At 32.7% G+C, this 24424-nt stretch overlaps 2 protein-coding genes across 5 annotated transcripts in view; both read right to left on the bottom strand.

Moving 5' to 3' along the window:
• Positions 1-1758: 1758 nt before the first annotated feature.
• Positions 1759-7951, bottom strand: LOC120624057. Its single transcript, XM_039890386.1, has 3 exons — positions 6091-7951; positions 2621-2838; positions 1759-2537 (listed from the first exon to the last, which is right to left on the bottom strand). The coding sequence occupies exons 1-3, from the start codon at positions 7703-7705 to the stop codon at positions 2442-2444; spliced, it is 1929 nt and encodes a 642-aa protein (XP_039746320.1). The 5' UTR covers positions 7706-7951; the 3' UTR covers positions 1759-2441.
• Positions 7952-10089: 2138 nt separating this feature from the next.
• LOC120623630 overlaps positions 10090-24424 on the bottom strand; it is a 47709-nt gene continuing 33374 nt past the window's right edge. For 2 of the 4 annotated variants that reach the window (XM_039889718.1, XM_039889715.1), the window contains exons 8-13: positions 23878-24382; positions 23040-23240; positions 13210-13332; positions 11632-12138; positions 11370-11541; positions 10090-10836 (exon numbers count right to left, since the gene is read on the bottom strand). In XM_039889718.1, the coding sequence (XP_039745652.1) occupies positions 11407-11541; positions 11632-12138; positions 13210-13332; positions 23040-23240; positions 23878-24382 (1471 nt within the window). In that variant the 3' untranslated portion in view covers positions 10090-10836; positions 11370-11406. The remainder of the gene's footprint in view (positions 10837-11369; positions 11542-11631; positions 12139-13209; positions 13333-23039; positions 23241-23877; positions 24383-24424) is intronic. The other 2 variants (XM_039889717.1, XM_039889719.1) reach the window with 2 other exon arrangements.

Below are 24424 nucleotides of genomic sequence, written 5' to 3' on the forward strand. Positions count from 1 at the left end.
ATAACATGACAGTGACAATTTGAGTTCTGACAACGCCGGGCGCGAAACGAAAAGGAGGGATGTGCGTACAAATTATCGATTATTATTTTTTTCGTTATTAAAACTATCATATTCACAAAGATAATAGGTTGGGGAAAAAGTCTTTTCGCATTATAGTATGTATGAACTTGTAATAAAATCTCTTTGGCTATACTATTTGTTTCTGGCTGGTTTTGGTACCATAAAGTTTAAATTTTAAAGAAGAAAGATATTTCTTTATTTGTTTTTTTTATTTTATTTTTTCCTAATTTGAATAAATTAGGAAAAAATAAAATAAAAAAAACAATCTTTTAAATTTTACTACAAAAAAAGTAAAAATGCAACTCAAGCCGCGATAAAAATTTGCGTTGTTTATGAACCTAGTGCAGCGTGAAGCGTCTGTGAGAGTAGCACAAATTTGGTTTAAGCGTTATCAATCAGTTTTCAATCTCCATTTTTGAAGAAGCTGATAACTGGTGATGAGAAGTGGACCATGTACGACAAGAACGTGCGAAAAAGGTCGTGGTCAAAGGCCGGTCAGGCTTCACAGACTCTAGTGAAACCCGGGTTAACTCGCAACAAGGTGATGCTGTGTTTGTGGTGGGATTGGTAGGGCATTATTCATTATGAGCTGATACCACTAGGCAGGACTCTGAACTCTTTTGCGAACAACTGAGATTAAAGCACGAAGTTGAAAGAAAGCGGCCGGAATTAATCAACAGAAGGGGTGTGGTTTTTCATCATGATAACTTTAGACATCACACATCTTAAGCCACTCAGCAAAAATTAAGAGAGTTTGGCTGGGAGGTGTTAATGCATCCGCCGTATAGTACTGACATTGCACCTTCAGATTTCCCCCTATATTGGTCTCTTCAGAATTTCTTTCTAAATTTCTTAATTTCTTTAGGCAGTGTCAGGTTAACATCACGAGAGGACTGCCAAAACTACTTGTCGCCGTTTTTTGATCAAAAGCCCCAAAATTTCTATAGCAATGGGATTATGTTCCTACCTACAAGATGGCAAAAAGTTATCGAAAAAAATTATACCTACATACTCTAGTTAAATGTAAATAAACTATATTAAAAACCGGACTGGACCAATTCACACCGGAATGGCAGTGGCCGGAAGCAACCAGCGACGCGACGAGGCCGCTAAGGGCACATACACTGACAACTGACAAAACGCTCTCGTTAAAGAGGCCGCTCGTGACGCCGCGGTTAAAAACATTCCACACTGATAGTGCTCGCCGCGCGCCGCCGCTGCGGATCCGGTGTGAATTGGCCCTTACACTGACACATGCCCAGAGAAAAAAATAAAGCTGTTTTCTTATCACCGGTAGTCGGTGCAGTTTAGTAAAATCAGTAAATTCTGGTTCTGGACTGGAAAACTGAATTTACAATATAGAATGAGTGCACATGCACCATATTCAATTTCAACTGGATTAAAATTAAAGGATGTCATAATATCGGTATCCAATTGATTTATAGTAAAATATTAAATCAATGAAAAACAGGATTGGCTATTGTATTGTTCTAATTCTATGGGTAGGTAATTAATGGGCTAATAGTTTGAACCACAGACCAGTAAATAAATAACCTAGAGTCGTAAAGGAAGTTACACAGTTTCTGCGACCACATACCGAATTTGAAAACACAGACAAGCAAACGAAAAAAATGTTAGAAATTAAAAAAAAGTAAAATTTTAAACTTTTCTTTAATATTTTCAGAAAAAAATCCCTTAATAATTTAATTTGCGGTTCATTCTATAAAGGTTCACGTTTTAAGGGACTACTTCCCTACCGCAGTGTTGAGAACTGGTCTTATAGGTGGGAGGCAGCGTGGAAGGTCCCAAGTTCGATCCCCAGCATGGCAGGGGAAACTTGGGAATTTATTATTGCTTTTAAATTTATAAACAGTACAGATTAACAAAACCCCCTAACAGGTTACCAGCTACCGTATTAGACTGAATCATCGTCTACTATCAAGTGAGATGGTGGTTAAAGGCTAACCGCCGATAGCCGGTATAAATCGAAAGTAGTCGACATACTTTATACCTATTAAATAGCTGGCACACACTTGTGCGTACGACATAACTAGCTGGTTTACCTCTAAAATAACCAACCTGTCTAAAATAACTGTACACCACAGTAGTCATCGTACCTTTAGCCAGCGTTCCGCCAAAGTAATATGCGCATCTTTTTTTGAAAAGAAATATAAAAGACAGTTCCAGTAAAAGACTGCTCTCTTATCATTGAGTATTTGTGGTCATAAATATTTGTCTCTTTCCCTTAACTGTGTTGTAAACTGAGTAAAATTAGGAGAGGTATGACCCCCTGAGAAATGTGCAGAGCAAATAAACTGAATCAATTGAAATACTTCCCATGCGATTTTTCTCAGCAGTAATCGAAAAAGAAAAACTTAAAATTAATTTTTATTTTCTAATGCTCTTTTAATCAAATTATTTAGGTATTCATTTTTCTCATTTTCTCCTTCCATCTTGCTATAAATGTTCCAGTTCACCTGCAAAAAAAAAGGTATTAAAGAAAATTATTTAACTTTCATTGAGGTAGATAATGCATAAGGCAAGGAGTTTTGTAACTTACTATGGCTGCATAAAATCCTAATGCATTAAGCTCTCTTAGTTTAGATGAAACATAACCAGACGGTACACCAGAGTTAAGAAAAGAGTTTCGGTTGGCAATGATCAAAGCTATCCAAAAGTTATCATCAATAGGTTTAGTAAGAAGGCCAAATTTTATTTCTGAAAATGCTTTATCCACACGTACTGGAGATCCTTTATGATCATTGCAAATAATTATATCTGAAAAGGAAATTGGGTTAAATGATGTCTAGGTTTTGTTAAAAACATTTAGTTTATCTAATAAAACTTGTATCAATTACCCATTTGAGAGTAGAATTTATATTGTATAGCTTTAAAAGATTTACATGATTATGATGGCAGTGAATATGTTTTGTATGAAAATTAGTCATCTAAAATATTCCATAAACATTTGTAATACCTGGGGTATAAGTAATGTTTTTGGGGTCTTAAGAATTATTATGTAGATTATTATTGTTATATAGAATTATTTGACGGCCGATTGGCGCAGTGGGCAGTGACCCTGCTTTCTGAGTCCAAGGCTGTGGGTTAGATTCCCACAACTGTACAATATTTGTGTGATGAACATGAATGTTTTTCAGTGTCTGAGTGTTTATCTATATAATATAAGTATTTATATATATTATTCATCAGTTATCTTAGTACCCATAACACAAGCTACGCTTACTTTGGGACTAGATGGCGATGTGTGTAATGTCGTAGTATATTTATTTATTTATTGATTATTTTATGTACAATATAAGTGTTCTATTTTTTCTAAACTAAATGAAAATTATCTTTTCATCAGGTACTTAGTGTAAATTATGTAAAAATTTTGTTAAAATAAACAAAAACAAATGTGGTAATTGAAAGGAATATACTCTGTGTATGTGAGTTTCTATTACAAATTTTTAACATAAAACCAGTTTTTAAACAACAGTAGTAAAAAATAGAGCACTTCAATACTAATTCAAATTCAAATTCAAAATTCATTTATTTCAAGTAGGCCTAATACAAGCACTTTTGATACGTCAAGTCTGTCTGTTTGTAGTGATTCTACCACCGGTTCGGAAGGCAGATTCTACCGAGAAGAAGCCGGCAAGAAACTCAGCAGTTGCTCTTTTCCAACATCAACAATTTACATTTTGCATTTTAACATTCATTTTTCTATCTTGTGAGAGCTGAAAGCGGAGCCGGATGCTTCCAAGCAACCTTGTCATTAAAAAATTCATCAATTGTATAGTAACCTCGCTGTAATAAATGTGTTTTAACAAATTCTTTAAACTTGTGCATTGGCAGGTCCAAAATAACTTTAGGAATCATATTATAAAAGCGTATACTCAATCCCACAAATGATTCCTGTACCTTACGCAGACGATATGCAGATGACTAATTTATGACCATTTCTTGTAAGTCGACTGTTTATGTCCACTTTTTGTTTATAAAGACTAATATGTTGTCTTACAAATACTATATTGTTATAAATATATTGTGAAGCTACAGTAAGTATGCCTATTTCTTTAAAATTCTCACGGAGGGATTCGCGTGATTTAAGTTTATATATTGACCGTACAGCTCTTTTCTGCAATATAAATATAGTTTCGATATCAGCTGCTTTACCCCATAACAAGATTCCATAGGACATAACACTATGAAAGTACGCAAAATAAACTAGCCTAGCTATTTCAACGTCAGTAATCTGTCTAATTTTTCTGGCTGCGTAGGCAGCCGAGCTTAGTTTACCCGCTAGTGAATCTATATGGGCACCCCACTGTAGCTTATTATCCAAGGTCACGCCCAGAAAAACTGTGGAAGTCTCTATTTTTAGTGATTCACCATTTATCATTATATTTTTATCAATTTTCTTTGCATTTGGTAAGATAAATTCGACACACTTTGTTTTTTTTGCATTTAAAAGTAAATTATTGACTGTAAACCAGTGCGACACAAGCGACATAACACGGTTTGCTTCGTCAGAGTTATCTTTACTGCTATCAGTCTTAAAAATTAGAGATGTATCATCAGCAAACAATACAATGTCGCATGTTCCACTGACATGGTACGGTAGATCATTTATGTACACTAAAAATAGAAAAGGACCCAAAATCGAGCCTTGTGGGACACCCATTGAAGTATTTGAATCCTGAGACTTTGCATCATTTATGCAAACTCTTTGGGTTCTATTGCTGAGATAAGAGGCAACCAAATTTAGTGCAACATTTTGGATACCATAGTGGCTTAACTTAAGAAGCAAGGTTTTATGATCAACACAATCGAAAGCTTTAGATAGATCACAAAAAACACCCATGGCGTTCTGTGAACATTCCCAGGCATCATAAACATGTTTTATAAGTTTAGCGCCTACCTTCAGGGTGTAGTAAGTTATTTACATTAAAATGATATAAAAGTTGATTTAATATAATTTTTTCAAATATCTTGCTAAGAGCTGGTAAGATTGAGATAGGTCTGTAATTGTTTATATCATTTTTATTACGCGATTTAAATAGAGGAATGAGTTTACTATGTTTCATTAGGTTTGGGAAAGTACCTAAATCAACACATTCATTGAAAATTATGGCTAAAAGAGGAGCAATGACGTCAATAATTTTAGATATTACCTTTACCGACATTCCCCATATATCACCTGTTTTCGTTAACTTTAACAACTTGAAGTTTTTAATGATATCCGATGCATCTATATGTTTAAAATGAAATAAAACTTTGCACTCATTAATGTTGCCTCTTAATAAATTCTGAGCTGCAGTAGGTGAGGAATTTAGTGAATCTGTTAACAAAATAGGAACATACTGAAAAATTTTTTCAAAAGTACTTGCAACATCTGTATCAGTAGTTACCATATTATTATTAACAATTAATTCAAAATTTCCGTCTCGAGATTTAGTTTTCCCAGATTCATTATTAACAATTTTCCAGGTTGTTTGTATTTTGTTTTCAGATTTTACTATCCGATCTTTAATGTATAGCGACTTAGCTTGTCTACAAACATTTTTAAATGTTTTGGAGTAACTTTTTACATATTCAAGGAAAGTTGGAGTCTGATTGTATTGTTTTTCATCATATAGCTCATACAACTTATCCCTACTTTTGTACTATTACTAATTTTAAATGCTAATAGTTCTAATTACCAAATAATATATTTAAACTATAAATATTAAATACTAATACTTCTATAAAATGTTTGATTTTTGTATGAACCAGAAAATCTCCAAAACTAAAAGTTGGATTAAAAAAAACCATTTGAGCTATGGAATTGAATATATAATAGCCTAATGGAATACAGGAAGTCTTATCACACACATAACTACATATGGGGATGAAAGTTTATGTGAAAACCTTTCAGTTTTAAGTAAAATGTTGATGAAAATTGGAAATTAGGCTGCCAATGAAAATGTAAAAAATCATATAATAAATAGGATTTATATATAAATTCCTTATTATTTTACTTATTATTACCTCCTCTTTGATGGTGTGATAAAATGTGATGCCCTGTCACATATTCCTGACCCCCTCGAGTTTTCTGCAAAACTTTCATAACATCTATGAACATTTTATCTAATGCATTGTACTGTTTTGGATAATTTTCATCTGGCATATAGTCTGTGTACATTTTTGCTAATATGATAACCTGTTTCTCACTCAGAAGATTTACTGTGCCTTCTTTGACAAATATCTTTGCCATATTATTAATTGACAGAATTTCTCTCCCATATTGTTGGCAGTGTTTACCATATGAATGTTCCAAAAAATCTGGGCTTAGGGCTTTATTCATTAAATCTGCAGGGTATATTTGTAGAAGACCCAAATAGGATATACAACATGAAAACACTCTACCGTGTATCTTAATTTCTTCCGTACGATCAGGCTTCTTCAATTCCTCTATTACTTTATCAATAAAGTTTTTGGTCTTAGGTGTAAAGTTAAATGTACCAAACGTTAGTATCAATCTTTCAAGATCTTTTAATCTAGCCTTTGGCAAAGATGTCACAAGAGTTTCTGCTATAATATTTAAACAGTTTTCATGTAATGTTAAAGTAGAAGTTCCAACTAAAGCCATATGAACATTACACATTATTGAAAACCTTGGTATTTCATGCTGTAAGCTATTAAGCAAGTCATAAACTTTATTATTATTTTGTGTTATTTTCATTGAGTATCGAATTATTTTCAATAATGCTGCAAGAGAAACTTCATGAATTTCTTTAGAATTCTCTATGATTTTGCCTATGATTTTTGTTACTAATGACAAATTTCTTATAGGAGTCTTACTTTTAAATAGTCCCATAGAAATAATAGCTAGTTCATCTATACTAAACTCTGGAAAGTGTTCCTCAATTTGAACTTCTAAATTATGTATATTTTTTGGTGACTTTCTTGTGATTCCAATAAAAAATAAAGTCTTAACAATTTGATTTTTGGTTAGTTGGTGTGCTTTTGAGGCAAGCTTTTGTAGACACTTATAAGAATAATCACTGACCTTTGCCACATTTAACATATAAAATAGAGAAAAAAATGACAGCATTTGATCATATGTCCATTTGTTCATTCTTTTGATACATTCATCATCTAAAGCTGCCCATACCTCTATGTAATTCCTTGTCCTTATTGAATCTGTTTCAGGCCACTTGGTTAGGCCATAAAATAATGATTTTAACTCCTCATCAGTAGCTAAATTAATACTGTCTGTTAAGTTGTCTATAAAGTCATCAAACTGTTCATTAGATATGCATATATTATTTTCCGAACAATATTTACCTAAAGCTGACAAGTCATGGAAAATTTTGTGGGCATTTGCTTTCAACCAATTTGTTTTTAGTTTTTCTAAAAATTCTTCTTTTGTTATAGTCGATTGTTCTTCATTATATCTAAGTAAGTCAATTACGTATCCATTACTTTGCATTATATTGTATGCATATTTGTTTTCATTTTCCATAAACATTTTACCACATAAACTTGAAGTTCTGTGATATTTTCTGTAAATCTGAATTCTGTTCACGTAAGAGCATACCGCTATGTGTTCAAAACGTTTAACAAGTGAAAAATTGCGGAATAACTTCATAATATAAACCATATTAAGAAAAAATAAAACGAGAACAGAAAATATATATACAACTTGATTCTTAACAAAACTATATAATTTATTATATATACATTTTAGCAGATATTGTGTACAATATTCGTACTTTTACACTTTTGCCGCTGTTAAGAGCAAATAATTTGAATATAGAAAATTTTAATTTCAACTTTTTAAGGTTATCAATATGTCAACTGTATATTTTTTTCTTTATTCCCGTAGGGATGGGGCAAAAATAAAGAGTCAACTCTACAGCCATGTTTAGAGTGTGTAGATTCTATGTTATTGTCGTCTATAGTACGTCTTTACTCTATACATTATTCGGAGTCTGTGGTACTGTCCGTTCATTTTAACTACCCTCCATAATTTTAACTTCGCGCGTAAACTGATAGTACTTAATCTATAGGTACATATAATAAAATAGGAGTGTCTGTTTGTAATATTGAAATAACCGTTTTTACTACATGTATATCTATATATCACTGCGGACTTTAACAGTCTTCTTAGAAGATTGATTGGTTTTCTTCCTATAAGATTCTATTCAGTTTACTCTAAAATTATTATAAGCAAAAAACATGGTATGAGGGTTAAAATTAAAAGTTACTATGTATAGATCATATAGTTTCGTATTCCTTTTTATATAGTAGTAATTAAAGTACCAGTAATTTTCTACATTTTACTTGGCACCGACGTAAAAGTGCTGTAGAAAATATATATTTCTGGATTTTAGTTGTATAAGAAAAGCGGCTCTTTTTTGTCAAAATGTTTTTTTTTTACGCTTTTTAGTGGGTAGGTTTGCAATCATACCATAATTGTAATAGCCGAATGCCAACTGCTTGTAGCCTTCTACAAAACATTGCTTTTCCCGAAGGCGGCTTTAATGCTTGAGGAGTTCTCCTGCCACTTCACCATTAGCTCTTTTATTGTGACAAGTTTCAATTGCTTACCTACTATATACTATAAGTTGCTTTTCGATACATTTGCTATAATGCTCAGGTGACTTTAAAAAATGCTCAAATAGCTATAGGTGTCATTAGTTAAATACAATATTTTAGTTATTCTTTGTTACTGTCATCATGTCTAACGGTACATCAGGTAACATCATGGTAACGACCTCGATTAGTTTACTACCTACTAATACTATTGAATCCAAAATCAGATAAGCAACAACGGATCTATTATTTTTCTAACTGTGGGACGAAAATTGCCATCTCTTAAATATTTGAGATGGATTAATTTAAATAATATCTATTTAAAACTAGCTGTGCCCTGCCTTTTTTACTCGTGTCAACTACGGATCGCAGCGTAGTGCTACATAGTTTATAATTTCCTCAATATAGCCTACCAAGCGCAGTTTTTTTTACTTGGACTGACAGTTTCAGACATACAGATAAAATTTAGTGTAGATAGTAAATATAGAGATGCAACTTTACAATCAACAATGGTATGCGGGCATAAAATATTTATCAGAGCTTCAATAACATAAACATTGACAATGGTAGTCAAGGCATTTGCATATCCTTGTCTTTGAGGGGTTTACTTACCGATCGCTGGAGAAAATCATCACATGCTGTGTGTATAATCAAACTTATAATAAAATCTGCTCAGTGACAGAAATATTATTAAAATCGGTTAAGGAATGGTGGAGTTATGGAGTAAAATCGGAAAAAAACTTTCATCGTCTTTTCCGAACGAACCCAATTGTTTTTCGGAATGAAAAGTACCTATATTTTATATAATAAGCTATAAATTTACCAAACTGCACTCAAATACGTTCAGTAGTTCTTGCGTGATGCGCGCACAGACCAAAAGATATACAGACAAACAGATACTCAGACAAACAATCTCTCATCCTCGTGTTCAAAAGAACGTACCTATTTACTTAAATAAATAATTGGGTTTTGGATAGGAATATTTGAATTTAATAAAAAAAAAGTGTGTGTATCTAATCTTTACGCGCGATTTAAGTAAAACTGTTATTATTATTTATTGAAGAACGAGTAAAATGTTCCTGGGACTCGCCATTTGATTTAATATTCACTATTATTTTATATTCTATTTAAAATTCATTAATATCACTTTTACATTTTATAAATATTTTCATTTGTTAAATAGAATAATTGAGGATAGAAAACATAAGCGTTACTTCCGTCAGAAAAAAATCAGAGTTAGTCCCTAGTCGCGCATAAAGTTTTACTTCAATAATACGGAAAAAGTGCTAGAGCATGCAATTGAAAATGATCACGATTTAAGTGCCCTATTTTGTAATACCATCGCAAATAAGTTTTTATGTTAGCACCTTGGCAGATCTGTAAGATTCCATCTATTCTTTAATTTACCATATTGTAACTAAAGTTTTTTAAGAAATAAAAGAACATATCTTTGTTTTTAAACTGTAATACATAATTTATAAACAACACTTGACACATCATATGGTTAAATATCAACACTCAACTAAATTAATTACTATCTTAAAGAATATAAATCCTAGTAATATACGAATCACAATAATAATTAGGTTTAAGTAATATAGATACCAAACACTTACTGTGAAAATGAAACATTTTACAAAATAATAGATTTGGCATGTTGTTCAATAATTATATTTTGAAGATTTTTTTTTCTGTGACACGGGTTATACGGGTGCCCGTTACTTAAAAGTTATCACATTTGGCCATACCTAAATCTACGTACATACTCGAGTTGTAACTTGTAGGTATAGTCCACGCAGATAAGAATGTCTAGATAGGTCCCTTCCTATTTTGTAAACATAAGACATAGTCGTCTCAAGTATAATAGCTACATCGAATTTTTGAGAATTACCTATGCACAGAAGCACAGATACACAAGCCTAGGTATTAGGTACCTATTCGTCGTGATCGTAGTCAGATTTAAATTTTGACAAACTTAACAATACTTGTCCAGTAGGTAATGTAATATATAAAAATGTTTGTTATATGAAATAATAGCGATCTCAAAGTAAAATCACTCACTAACATTTAAAGATAAAAAGTTTAAAACAAGATATCTAGACATTCTGTTATTCACGGATTATAGAACATAGCTAAATATAATTTCCTTAGTTTCATTTTATAATTTTGAAGTATCTTCTATCGGCCTCCATCACCCTGTGGATAAAAATACGAATTAAACTATTGTTCTTAATCGTTCTAAAAAAGAGCAAATCATACTGATAAAAGGTGCATTTTTGACATCCATTAAATAGGTACATATATATATAAATAGGACCTACCGTACAACTTTTTGCCTTCACCAATGCAAAGCTTGTTGCAAAATCAAAAGAAGTACCCTACCTAAAAGCTTAAGTGCAATTAAGATTATTGATATTGATTTGATATTGAAATATATCATAATAGATAATACACAAGTCATTTAGGACTCTCAGATTTTAAATTCATTAATCTTAGCTACACTTAAACTACAATATTAACTTCATACTTTGTGAGTTTGTGCTAAAATACAGGTAAGTAAATTACATTCCCAATTCCCGTTAATTTGTGAAAACGAATTGTTAACACCTCTAACTTAAAAATTGCAGAATACAAGGACAAAGTGATGTAAAGTGAGTTCGTTAAGTACACGTCTTCGACAAATTCATTGTTAACGTTTGTCCAAAGGATATTTAAAAAAATATACCTACAGCTTTTTAATATACCTAAATAGCAGTATGTTAGAATTCAATGTTTAGGTTTGGAGACTTTGGGTATTGTTATCGGAGGAGGTAGCGGCAAAATATTATTGCCGTATCTAGCGTAAAAATTCTCATCTTTGGAATTGATTGTTATTATTACAGGATTACTACAAGCATGATCCTGAAAGAGATTAACTTACAGATATAGCACATTAGTAAATGAGTAGGTAATTATAGTAGGTATTTAGTTTTTGTCAATAGTTATACTTACTAAAGCCTCAGTCTTTTTACGTAGATTTGATCTAGAAAGTGTAAGAGCCAATTCTGATTGTAATCTACTAGTAATTGGTTCATCGTCAGGTGTTCTAGGATCTGTTTTATCACCATTTAAGAAATCTAACTTGGACGGTTCTTTTCTTCCTACGTTGTTGGCATATTCGCCTATTGTTACTGATACTGGTCTAGCGTGTTTTTTCATCGTCGCGGAACCATTCGGTGCTTTAATAAAATAATTCGATGGTGGTTTAGGAGTCACATTTAGTGGATTTTTGAGTTTATAAGATTCCAAAGATTCTACTTCAGCATTTTCTTCTTTTAAATTCTTCCCTTTTAGTGAAAAATCAGTTTTGTTGTTATAATCAGGGGTAGGTATCCTGCTAAGTGTTGCCACTTTTCTTAAATTAGGTATTTTTATAATATCCGTATCATCAGGGTTTAGAGCATGATGCCCATCCATTTTGTTGTTATCTCCATTTTTATGGCCGTTTGAGATCGGCATCTGAAAATAAGACAATTTGATAAAAAATCATATTGTGGAGATGTTTTTTTAATATTTGAGGCTTTGCAAATGAAGAAAATTGGAATTAGAGTCCTTTATTGTTTAGGATATTTTTCAATTTGTAATCATCCATCATATCAGCTTATTACCGGCCCACTACAGGACACGGGTCTCTTCCCACAATGAGAAGGGTCTACGCCGTAGTCCACCACACCACGAAGGCCCAGCGTGGATTCAAATTGTATTCACGACTATTGTATTTCAGTCTGTAATCACGCTGTTTTTGTTTCAAATACCAAACTTAAATTCATTTTATAAATTGTCCCTGAAGAGTTAAATAGGCGATAAAAAATTGTAGTTAGTTATGTCTGTACCTTGCTCTCTGGAAACGCTAGTCGGTACGTCAACAGAGGTTTATATAGGTTATATTTGGCTAGTGTGCTCAGAACTTCATAATCGTTTTCTTCCGGCGCCATTCTACCACAAAACAGCGAGCAGAGAACAGTGAACGGTGACAGCCATATGTGATTGATATTCAGTCAACACGTAAGACTAAATAGCGGAATTGGTGTCGTGACTTACTGGCGATTCGGCCACAACGAGTCGTGGCAATAAAAATCCCTGACTAGTTCGATTCCCAAGATGATGCCACATCTCAACCGATAGGTCGTTCCATGGTACGTATGTTTCATCTAGATCAATGTTCGTTATAAGCCTTCTGACGGTTTACTAAAGTTAACAAAATACTATGATCATTTAAAAAATAACGTTTAAATATCGTACATAGGCAGGACACGTTGTGTTAAAGTAGATAGAATAATTTATGAAAATGTTAGTTTACCAAATACTAATTGCTCTAATTCACGATTTTCAAGCATTTCAAGTACCTAAGCAGGAAGTAAAAAATTATTATCTCGGTATTTGCCCACCTAAGTATGTATTTAGTAGGTAACTTATTTATATTTGAAAATGTTTTGATCGAAATTCAACGAACTACAGCTAGATTAGATACACCTATTCCCGGACGGCATATAATGTTAAAATACATACATTTTTATTTTATTTACTTACTGGAGGTGGCGGCGGCGGTGGCGGTTTTCTTATGGGTTCCCGTTTTTCTAATGGTTCTTTGCCATTCGCAAAATCCGTTGAAACGTGGTCAGCTTTTCTTATCGGCACACTACATTGGCGGTCCTAAGGAAATATTTTATAAAATTAAACTGATTTATTGGTTATTTACTAAGCGGGCTAGACTATGGATTACGGGGGACTAGGATGTGCATCATAATTATTTCTACCCATTATCTTGTCTTATCGCATACGGCGCATGTTAGCCGATTCCCGGGTCCGGCGAAAAATTATCTTTCAAGAAATTCTCGGTACCAGCCCAGCGTTATTTAATTTATGTTGTCAAACTCCGTGCTCCAGAGAGCACGTGAAGCCTTTGCTCGGTATTAGTTATCATTAACATGACTTGACAATAACCCCCCATTGCACATTGGAACAGCGTGGCGCCCTTCTATGCTATTGATCCGCCTTCACATAAAATAAGGGGTTCGTGCCCAGCTGTGGGATACCTATTAAACGTCTGAGAGTGATGATGATTGCGCTACATTACTATTCAACTGAGTTTATTATATCAACATAGAACCTTTACAAGAATCTAAACAAGCAAAGTCAGACTGAATATATTAAAATAAATGAAAATCATTTTAAGTCAACGATTTTATTCATAAATCGATGTTAAGACTCAAGATTCTAGAACAAAAGGGTTTATCTCTTATTACCCTTAATATATTCTAGAAGCTTGGCCCAATATGACATTGAACTTTACTTGTATACAACCGCGACGCAATAATTATATTCATCCAAAAACCCAGGTGAAATAAATAAATGGATGTTAGATGACGTCAAGTAATGATCTCTTAGCGAGCTAGAGGAAAACGTGATGTTATAACGTACCTACATAACTAATTGAAAAGAAACCATATTTTCTATATATTTAAAATTCAAATTCATTAACCGCGTGCTACTTGCTGCATAGCAAACTTAACTTATTAGTAGCCATTACATATGAGTATAGCTATTAAACGGCACATTTTATATACCTAGGTAGGTACATTACTGCTTTAAGTAGGTATCTTATGTTAGATTCCTATATTATACCTACCTATTATAGTTCTTAAATTATAGTTATAAATTACTTACATATTTTCACTAATGTATATTTTTACTGTGGTTCATGTTTTGGCTGACATTTATAGATAACTGTGTCAAGACTCTAATAATTAGATTAGGTAACTATGCATATATCTATTAGGTAAGTATGATAAGTTTACTAAAGAAACAAAAAGATTTAGGTATGACAAATGTAAAAATGACCCAGCAAAGAAAGTGGACGTGTTGGGGCCTGGTCAATGAAGCCTTCTTTTCGTTGTGTGTGTTAAAAGATTACAATTATGTAAGCCGGTAGATAGATATAGGTATGAAATCCACAAAGTTAAGTGGATTTTCGTCCAAGGCTTAGCTGTATATAGTATCTATAAATATGTTATTATAGGAAAGTACCCAGGTAGGTATAATATGTGGAGTATGTTCATAACACTAATACAATAAATTATATCTGAAATGGGTAGAGCTTTAGTACTTAAGTTAAAATTATAATGTAGCATTGATAACTCTGTACAAATAGGTAGTTCCTGCCATGCATTGAAAACAAAATATCCATTATAAACACACTAGTGGCTTGACAGGTTAATCTATTATATCTAAAATATCTTAATTTTTTCTTTCATAATCGCGGATAACTGTCACAATAATTCATGATACCGAATCCTTTACCTACCTTTGTAATATAATATCTATGTATAAATATGTTTATTTAATGCCTAGGTATATATATCTTCTTTTTTTCCATACATTAAAATGAATTGCTCTTCTTTAGTCTCACTGATCCTCCAGATCGGCTGAACTCATTTGGCTAATTGAAGTCTTAAAATATTTGTGAATGTCTAGGGAAGGTAAAAATGATGAGAAAATGTATATCTAAGTAAAACTGAAGAAAATTTTTATAAGGTATTTAAACATCCCTATTTATTATGAACACAGATAAAAGGGATATAAAAACAAGAGAACGCATCGAGCTACCTACGACGCTCCGCTCTAATAACAAAAGATGAATCTTTCACGACTTACTTCATAGCATTGAATAGTGAACAGCAGAGGCGATTTGTTTTTCTTCATTTTTGATTAAGTAAATATAATCACATTTCGTTTCGAAACTAGCGAACAGTACAGAATATTATCACAGTGCAATTTCGTTTTTCATTCACCGCCAGTAATGCATGAAAAATTGAGCCGTACAGGTAAATAAAGCAAGAGCGCGTGAAGGTCAGCGATAATTTTCCGGTTATCGGGAAAATCGCGGTATTTTTTAAGCGTATTTCGCGACTGTTGCGGTTGGAGGTATCGCGCGGATAGCAGTGGCCGGCGAGGCGGCGAGGCGCATCGGCGACGGATGTGGCGAGGCGACTGAACAACGTGCGGGGGCAGACTTATCAGTGCGAGGCCTAATCATGCAAAATCAGTGTTCTATTAACTCGATATGTGGTATGTACCACTACATGAAACATCGATTAAATAATCGATTTTTGATATCCACAAATTAATACTAATGCGGAAGTTCGGGTGAATGTTTTTACTCAATCAAGGTAGCTAAACGGATCTGGATGAATTTGAGCACATAGATAGATTATAGTCTAGAAAAGCATTTTTATTTTCCGGGATAAAAATAAGTCATGTATATGACTTATTTTTATCCCGGAAAATATTCGGTAATAGACATGTTCTTTTACATAGTGATAGTTCAGGGGTCAGAGAATATTAAAGGCATAGACATAAAAATTTCCACGGAAATAAATTCTGGGTGGCAACTTATAGCGACAATATGAGGCAATTAATAAATAATAAATATATTACGACAATACACACACCGCCATCTAGTTCCAAAGTAAGCGTAGCTTGTGTTATGGGTACTAAGATAGCTGATGAATATTTTTATGAATATAATACACATAAATACTTATAATACATATAAAAACATTCATGTTCATCACACAAACATTTTTTTGTGGGAATCGCACCCACGGCCTTGTTGATCTAATTCGGCTGGTTCACTGTAATCCGCGTTTTCCTGATAACCTAAGCACGTGAAACTCGGCGTCTAAACACTATAAGAAGATATCAATGGAAGACGTAGCGGGTTGGTAGCAGTGGGATTGTTGATGATGATGATGATGTTAAATTGCTTTAGCGTGATGGAATAGATTTACCATAAACAGAAACTCGTTATAATTTGTAAAAGCTAGCATTGGTTCTTATCATTATCACCCTTAGGTAAAATGTAGTTCCCTACACGCAGCGGTGTGTCAAGTTAGTAGCTTTATATTGAAAACACTCAGGAATAAATTCTTTTGAATTTGTACAAGTAACATGTCTAAACGGAGATTAGATTAAATATGACAGGTACCTAAGTCTTACTAATATCATTTGAGGGCAGGTAGGTTATCTATGCTTCTATCAGTTGAGAAATAAGACCGTCTATCTATACTTTTATACTCTATTATATTACTATTTACTATAGATATTTTACTATATATATTATTATACTATACATACCTACTATAATATTATAAAAAGGGAAAGTTTTTTAGTTTGTGAGATTGTTATTGATTCATTATGGGTAATGAACTACTGAACTGGTTTGAAAATTCTTTCACCAATATAAAGCCACATTATTTGTAAGTGCCACAGGCAAATATTAAGCTGAAAACCGAAAACTTATCGTGGTAGTCGACTACGAAGTTTTCGGTTTTCAAAATAAGTCAGATAAAAAACGATCGAACCAAAACTTTTCTTACGATCGCTGCCTTAACGATGAGAGATATAATTTGAGATTGAGAGAAAAGTTGTAGAGATTGACAATCCCTACGAAAAAGTTAATGACAACATAATATTATAACTTTTATATTCAAGTTACAAAAAAATAGTTCTTTATATAAAAAACAATATATTAAATCTTTGGGTCACGTTAATTGTCATATTATCAAAAACAATGAACTCATCAAAATAAGAAAACTTATCGTCTTAAGTATTTAAGACATTTAACTTTTACTGGATAAGTATAAGTAATTTGGACGAATGGTAAAAGAGAAAATACGAGATAGGTTCCATACCTACGAGTATCGATATAAAACGATTATTATCTCTATTTAGACGATTTTGAGTGATATTAATTCCACTAGACGGTTTCTGTACGATCAATGTGGCTTATATCGGGTTGGAACTTCTGAAGGATCGTATAGTATTTTGATACTAAATATAGAAAAGTTTTTAATTTTTAAAATATACATCATTTCATTCATTCATTTGAAACCTGGTAATACTATAGGCAGACGAAGTTATGAGGCAACGCTAGTATATTATGTACGTAAACTAGATGATGCTCAGTGATAGAAAATTCCTTCTATACGTAGTTTTAAATTATTTCTTGCCTGAAATATTCTTTAGATAGTAACAAAGTTTTCCTTTCACTTTCTATAAGTTTAGTTTCCATTGAAAATATTAATAGAGAAAGTAAAGGGAGTTGAGCCAATTAAAACTATAGATTGACAATTCAAATGATTATTTAAAACTTGTGATTACAGTAGAATAGATAAAAAAACGTCCATGTACCTACGAGTACGGTTCAGACGGGATAAGTAGGTATGAAATAAGGAAGATGATAACAATATTTTAGGACGCAGCAGCAGCTTAGAGCAAGGCATCACCCGACCCACATACGTAGTTTCATGTTTTTTTTCTCTGAATACAATTTTTTTATTGAATGGCTACATAGGTAAGTATATATATTAAGATAGGCATATAAGAAATTGATCTTTTATATCACGTTTTTATCGACATATTTATTTAAAAACTGCCAAGATGGGTTGCCAAAGGACAACAACCAGCCAGTAAAGAGAAAATAAAAAATAAATCAATAAACAACGATTACCCTATAATTGATACCTACCACCAAACAATATTAATCTTTTGCTTTTATGACCATACTAAAGAGTTTATGATCGACCCTACATTATGTACATAAACCCTAACTGTGGGTAAACTACATCATTTTGAATTATCTCGATGTTACGAAAACATGAGTATAATTTATTTAAAACACTAAGGCAAGTACTAATACCCTTTTCAATAAATTTAATTATTGGAAACCTTATAAGCGTTAAAATCCACCAAAATTCCTTGTATTTTTCTAGTAGCAATAGACAAACATGACGCTACCAAAGGCAAGGTCGTCATAAGTTTGAATAGAAAATTGAGAATTATATTGGTTATTGTCAAGACAATTTAGCAACCTCGGGAGTTTTTGTATTTTTTTTATTTAGTCTTCACTCATGCGAAAACAAGGCGCCCCGCGACCGAAGGCAGGTCATTAGTCTTGAACGGAATACACCAATGTAGAATTTACCTAAGTATTCAAACTTTAAACTTAATACAAAAAATATTACGAATGTGAAGGGTTAAGGCGGTATCGTTATGAAAGGAGGTCACTGCCCTGTGTGCGACTCGAGGGACAGCACAGTAATAGGACGTAATAGGCTCTACAAATTACCTCGCTGACTTTGCAATGACAATGCAACCTTATTATATCCTGTAAACTAGATTAGGAATAAAATATCTACTTCACCTAAGGTACGTAGCTAAAACCTGTTGAAAATTTATTTGAATGTTATATTACATTTCCTAGTACTCTTATTATATACAGCACGCTACATTAAAATACTACTTATAGTATAAGGTTTCGGAGAAGGTTTATGCACGTTAAATGTTTTATATCAGAATCAAATGACTCTACCGCTTGATCTGTGTACCTACCTACCTACCCATTAAAATACATAAAAATATCTATAATATTAAATATTAAATATAAAAATTTTTACTACCTCCCTTGCGCAACGGTTACCGCCGTGAATTTAAGTAGGAGGTCCCGGGTTCTATTCCCGGTAGGGGCAATTTGGGTCTGGTCTAGTAGCAGGCTTTGGCTGTGGCTAGTTAGCACCTTGCCGACAAAGACGTGTCGCCTAACGATTCACGTGTTCCGTTGCGATGTCGCGTAGAAACCTATAAGGGGTACGACTACAATACTACATAACAGGTTAGCCCGCTACCATTTTAAACTGCATGATCAATTAGCACCAGGTTAGATTGCAGTCAAGAGCTAACTTGTAGTGGAAGAAAAAAGAAAATCTAAAATAAATTAAATTTCCATTATTAGTTGGTACCGCAGCCACGCCTGTATCACGGGTACTAGTACTAAGTTGTGTAACTATTATAAATTACGCTTATTTACCGAAAGTTTTTTTCACAATTAATTATTATAGCATGCGCTGCTGATATCTAACAGGTTTTTTACTATTTGTTGCACATAATATTTTAATGGTTATAAACGTTTCATTTTAATTTTTTACCAGTATGTATAACCTACTATGAAAGTACCTATGATATCATTGATCAGTCAAACAAGTTTGCTTACAATCCGCAGTACATGTACATTTTCTTAAATAACTTTTGATAAAAATTAAAAAATACTGGGTCTATGATAAGGTCTGTTTATGAGTGGTACCAACTAGAATTTTATTTATTATGGAATTATAAAATTACGAGTAATGACCGCGATCCTAGCAACCCAAATGTTTCATGTGTGCTTGTAACTTATTAACGCTCCAATACCTCATGTTAAATTCGCGTCGGTCTTAATTTCGTAAGGCATTGGGTCAGGTTACAAATGTTATATAACTTAATCCATGTCCATGTAGAGACATGAATAAAACAATAATTAAACACTGACACTTGCAACGTGAGCATGAATAGTATTATAAATGACACTAAATTAGTTACCATTAGAATAGCTATAAATATAAACCTGTTCTAAGACAAAGCAGAAAGACTTAAAAGATGATATTCTACAGAAATATGTAGCATATGTAATAAAGAAGTACAGATGGGGTACCTCATTTCAACGTATAAGTATTGCACGTCACTATTTTTATGTAATAGACACTCTGTATTAAAATTATTGTATGTGACCTAATTGGTTAATACTTTAATAGCGAGTATAAGGCTATAATGTAAATGTTTAAGTTTGTGCTATCTCGCTTTCTTGTTAATCTATTACTTTCACCTAGGATTGTCTGTAAGAGTGTACTTTAGCAATAAGGCCGCCCGTGCACACCACTGTACTTACAGCACGTCTTCTTTTTTTGTACCTTGTATTGTTTTCATGTATATTCAATATATGAATTAAAGACTACAAAATTTAAAAAATAATTTACAAGTGCAGTGAATTTAGTTTTATGGAATTTCGACACAATATCAAATAGGAAATCAAATTAATCTTTGAGTTCATTGTGTATCATGGAATCCCGCATAGCAAAACCGGCTTCTATCCAATATTTATCCGATGTAAAAGGCTTTTTTTTCGGATTGTAAATAGCTGATAACCGTATGCGATGTAAAACCTCAGTTACAACGTACCTAACTGGCGCGTTGACGATACCCTGAATGACTTGAAGCTCTTGAATTGCAATCTTTTTTACTTTTATAATGCTGATCTGACAAAGATAGATCGAATAACAAAACCGCTTTGTACTTAACACTACCTAACAATAGATTTCCGTTTACATTTTTTAGTTTTGGTAAAAGAAGTTAAACTTCCTTACGTAATATTATCAATTATGAGTAAGTACAATGAACATAACATTTATTATTTTGAATTTATATACAAGTATTTTTTACGGACTTGTTCACACATTATTTGGATTACTCAATTATATAATAAGGTAAGGTAGGTAAGGTTAAAATACTTTCATAATAAATTACCAAATAAACGTCAACGACAGTGTAAAGAGATAAACAGGTTGACGTTTTGTTGTTCCTTCTTTGTTTCAACATAAAACAATAAAGACACTCGGCAATTGTTCTTACCCATGCGACGTTAACCACCATTGTTAGTAGGCGTTCGCGGTAAAAGAATACCAAGTATACTGTCTTATAATGTAGCATCAACATAAATATTGATTACTAGCGTAGGTACCCCACGTCTATTTAGCGTAGGTATAACTTCTAAAAATTTTCATCTAACATTCGTTTCGTGTCATTTTCTATCTCATACAATAGGTCACATGATGCGTGCGTTCAATGATTAACAACCAAAATAGGCCTTCCTCAGAAATTAAGTTATCAAAAAAAAGATCTGGCTGATTGTTTTAGCATTAAGTCCGCCTTTTTTAACCCGTTTTTTTTGGTGGTTCAATAAATAAAAATAAAGTTTCCAAGATTCTATATTATGTATGTTGCAATTCGTAGCGCGTTCTAGCAAACATAAACTGTTCAGCTTTATTATTAGTAAAGATGTAATCATAGGTTTTTATTGAAGAGAATAATTTTAAATGTGAAATTAAAAACTAAAATGTTTATTTGCACAGATATATCGGGTCAGGTAGTAGGTATAATAGATATTTATGCAAGTGGCAAGTAAGGGGTATTAAGACACGACTATGGTTTGGATAATAGTACTTATCACATATCTTAAAACACGAAAAGGGTTTAAAGCATGGGAGTAGATAAAATAAATAAATAGACCTGTGTCATAGATGTCTTCTATTGAAACTCTGGAGATACCTAATTTATTTTGACGGTTGATTAATGATTCGATTTAATGATATAACGAAAAAAACTAGGCAAGGTCGAAGTTACACCGCAAACTATTTTAATTAGGATTATAGAGTCACTTAAGTAGATTGGTACTTACTGTAAGTATTGGCTTACAAATCCTGGTAATACAGTTACAGCAATTGAAGAAATACTTTATTGTATCCGAATTGGATTATTTAAAATATACCAAGCAAATACAACATTCGATGAAACCTAACAACCTCCATTGCTCCACAGTTGTCGGGGGGGTAGGAATGTATTCCGTACCCGAAGAGTGCCAAATATATTGCTTTAGTATCCGTCTGGTTATATGCTAGAAGATTTTATATTGAGTTGCTGTTACGCAATCCCAAGCTATACTGATTCTACATTTTCATTCTACCACAGAACAGCGAGACGCCGTGAGTGGTGGCATCCTTATGTCGTTGATATTAAATCAACACGCCCGAAACGTTTTTTTAGCCACGTTTCTGACACTAACTTCTAAGATTTGGAACGCTCTCCCGGCAACTTGAGTACCTTCATGGGACGAATGAATAGGCAAGTAGCAATTTGTAAGCAAACGCACTACCTAGACCTAGAACTCATTACACACGGGCATGGTTGTCGTCAAGTGCTGGCCTATAGGTCATAGCAAAAAATAACATAATCATATAACCCTATCATGAAGTCCCGGTGAGAATCTGCTCGACTTATATTCTTCTTAGCGTGATTTTGTATTCCTTCGATGTAAGTTAGCGTTATATAAGAAAACACATACCTAATAGTTTATCCGTAAAATAACATAAGTCTAAATTCACATAATACAATAAAAAAATCCATCGTAATATTTTAAATGTCTGTTTAAAGTATGTATGTATTTAGTATGTACTTTTGTTTGGTTTAATAATTGAACCATCTCGAAGAAATTTGACACACACAGATATCTTGCATCTTAAAGATAAACATACAGTACTTTTTAATCTTGTAAAGAACCCGAGGGTCGTTCGCGCAAGATTTTAAGAAATAAACATTAGTGAAACATCATGTATGGCGACAGACAAAGTATAGTTTTTGGGTCGGGAAAATAAACATTTCTAAAAAAATTATTAGAATATAAATATAAAATTTAAAATTTTAATTTCACTCACCAAATTATCTGGCTGATTTTCTTTATTATGTACCTCTCGGTTCATTGATTCTAGATTGGCAAACATTTTCCTATGGACCTTCTTAAATTCATCCATCAAAGCGTCATGGTGCTTTTTTTGGTCGTTATCCATCGCCTTTGGAACGTTGGGTTTCTTGATTATGCACGGGCGAGTTTCCTTTTCAGGCAATGGTTTCTTATTCTAGGATGCACAAAAACAAACACAGGTACTGAATATGAATGTCATTTAACTAGTTACCGCTAATTCAGTTTAAGGTTATCATTCTTATGCATACATGCTTAGAATCGACTAAGTATACATATATAGTTTCGGATTTCTTACATAAACTCGTAAATAACCTTTAAATAGCTTTAATAATATTGTCCCTTCAAACTATTAAACTTCCTTTCAAACGGAGATATTAATGTCACACTGCTGTCAGCTCCGTCTATATTGTCGGATTTTAACATTCGTTTAATATGTTACTATAGTAAGCTCTCTGGATTTGTAGATTATAGAGTATAGAAGTTTAAATATTCGTTGTAAAGTTTTGACCCTCAAAGTTTATAACTGAATACATTTTACAATACATTTTTTTCATCATCATCAAAGCTCTACAGCTACGAAGGCAGTTTAAAATTAAATAAATAAATAATAAATTAATTCTTTTAACATTTATTTTCATAATCAGGGTATTAAGTAGGTGGTTTGTTCTATCTCTGTGTTAAATCACGGAATTTATGGCCTTATAAGAATTATTGATGGTTTTTTTCAAGTTGTAGTGATTTAGTTCAGAAATGCAATATAATAAGAGCGAATTAACTAGAATATTACTTACCAATTTTCTTCTTTCTATTTCTTCGGCAATGGCACTTGACAATGTAGCTGAGCTGGATATGCTAGTGGAATCCTCATCAACCTCTTTTTTGGAAGGCGGATTATAATTATTACAATGTGTTTTACCACACGAAGTCGTATTCATATGGTGAACCTCTACAACTATAGTTTTCTTTTCATTATCTCTATTCGTTTGGGTTGTTGCATACATATTTTTTCTAGGATTATTATTATCGTAACTGCACTGTATCGTAGCGCCATCTTCCGTCAAGTTTATTATAGTTCTATTTCGTGGACTCGATATTTTAGTTGTCGTTTCGAATTCTGTTTTTGTTTTGCATTTAATGTTAGATTTACTTTCGTACGTATGAGGATTATTTGGTATACTAGGGCTATCGTAATCGGGTTCTATGTCGGAAGGCGCGTCAAAATTGTGAATGTCGTCCTTTTTCCAGTCGAATTCTAAGGTATCCCATGTCCTTCTTTTCATTCTGTTCATAGTCAACCTGAAACAATTCATGTAATATAATAAATTAAACAAATTTAGT

This window comes from Pararge aegeria, chromosome 5 (genome assembly GCF_905163445.1).
Source record: "Pararge aegeria chromosome 5, ilParAegt1.1, whole genome shotgun sequence".
Taxonomy (NCBI): Eukaryota; Metazoa; Arthropoda; class Insecta; order Lepidoptera; family Nymphalidae; genus Pararge; species Pararge aegeria.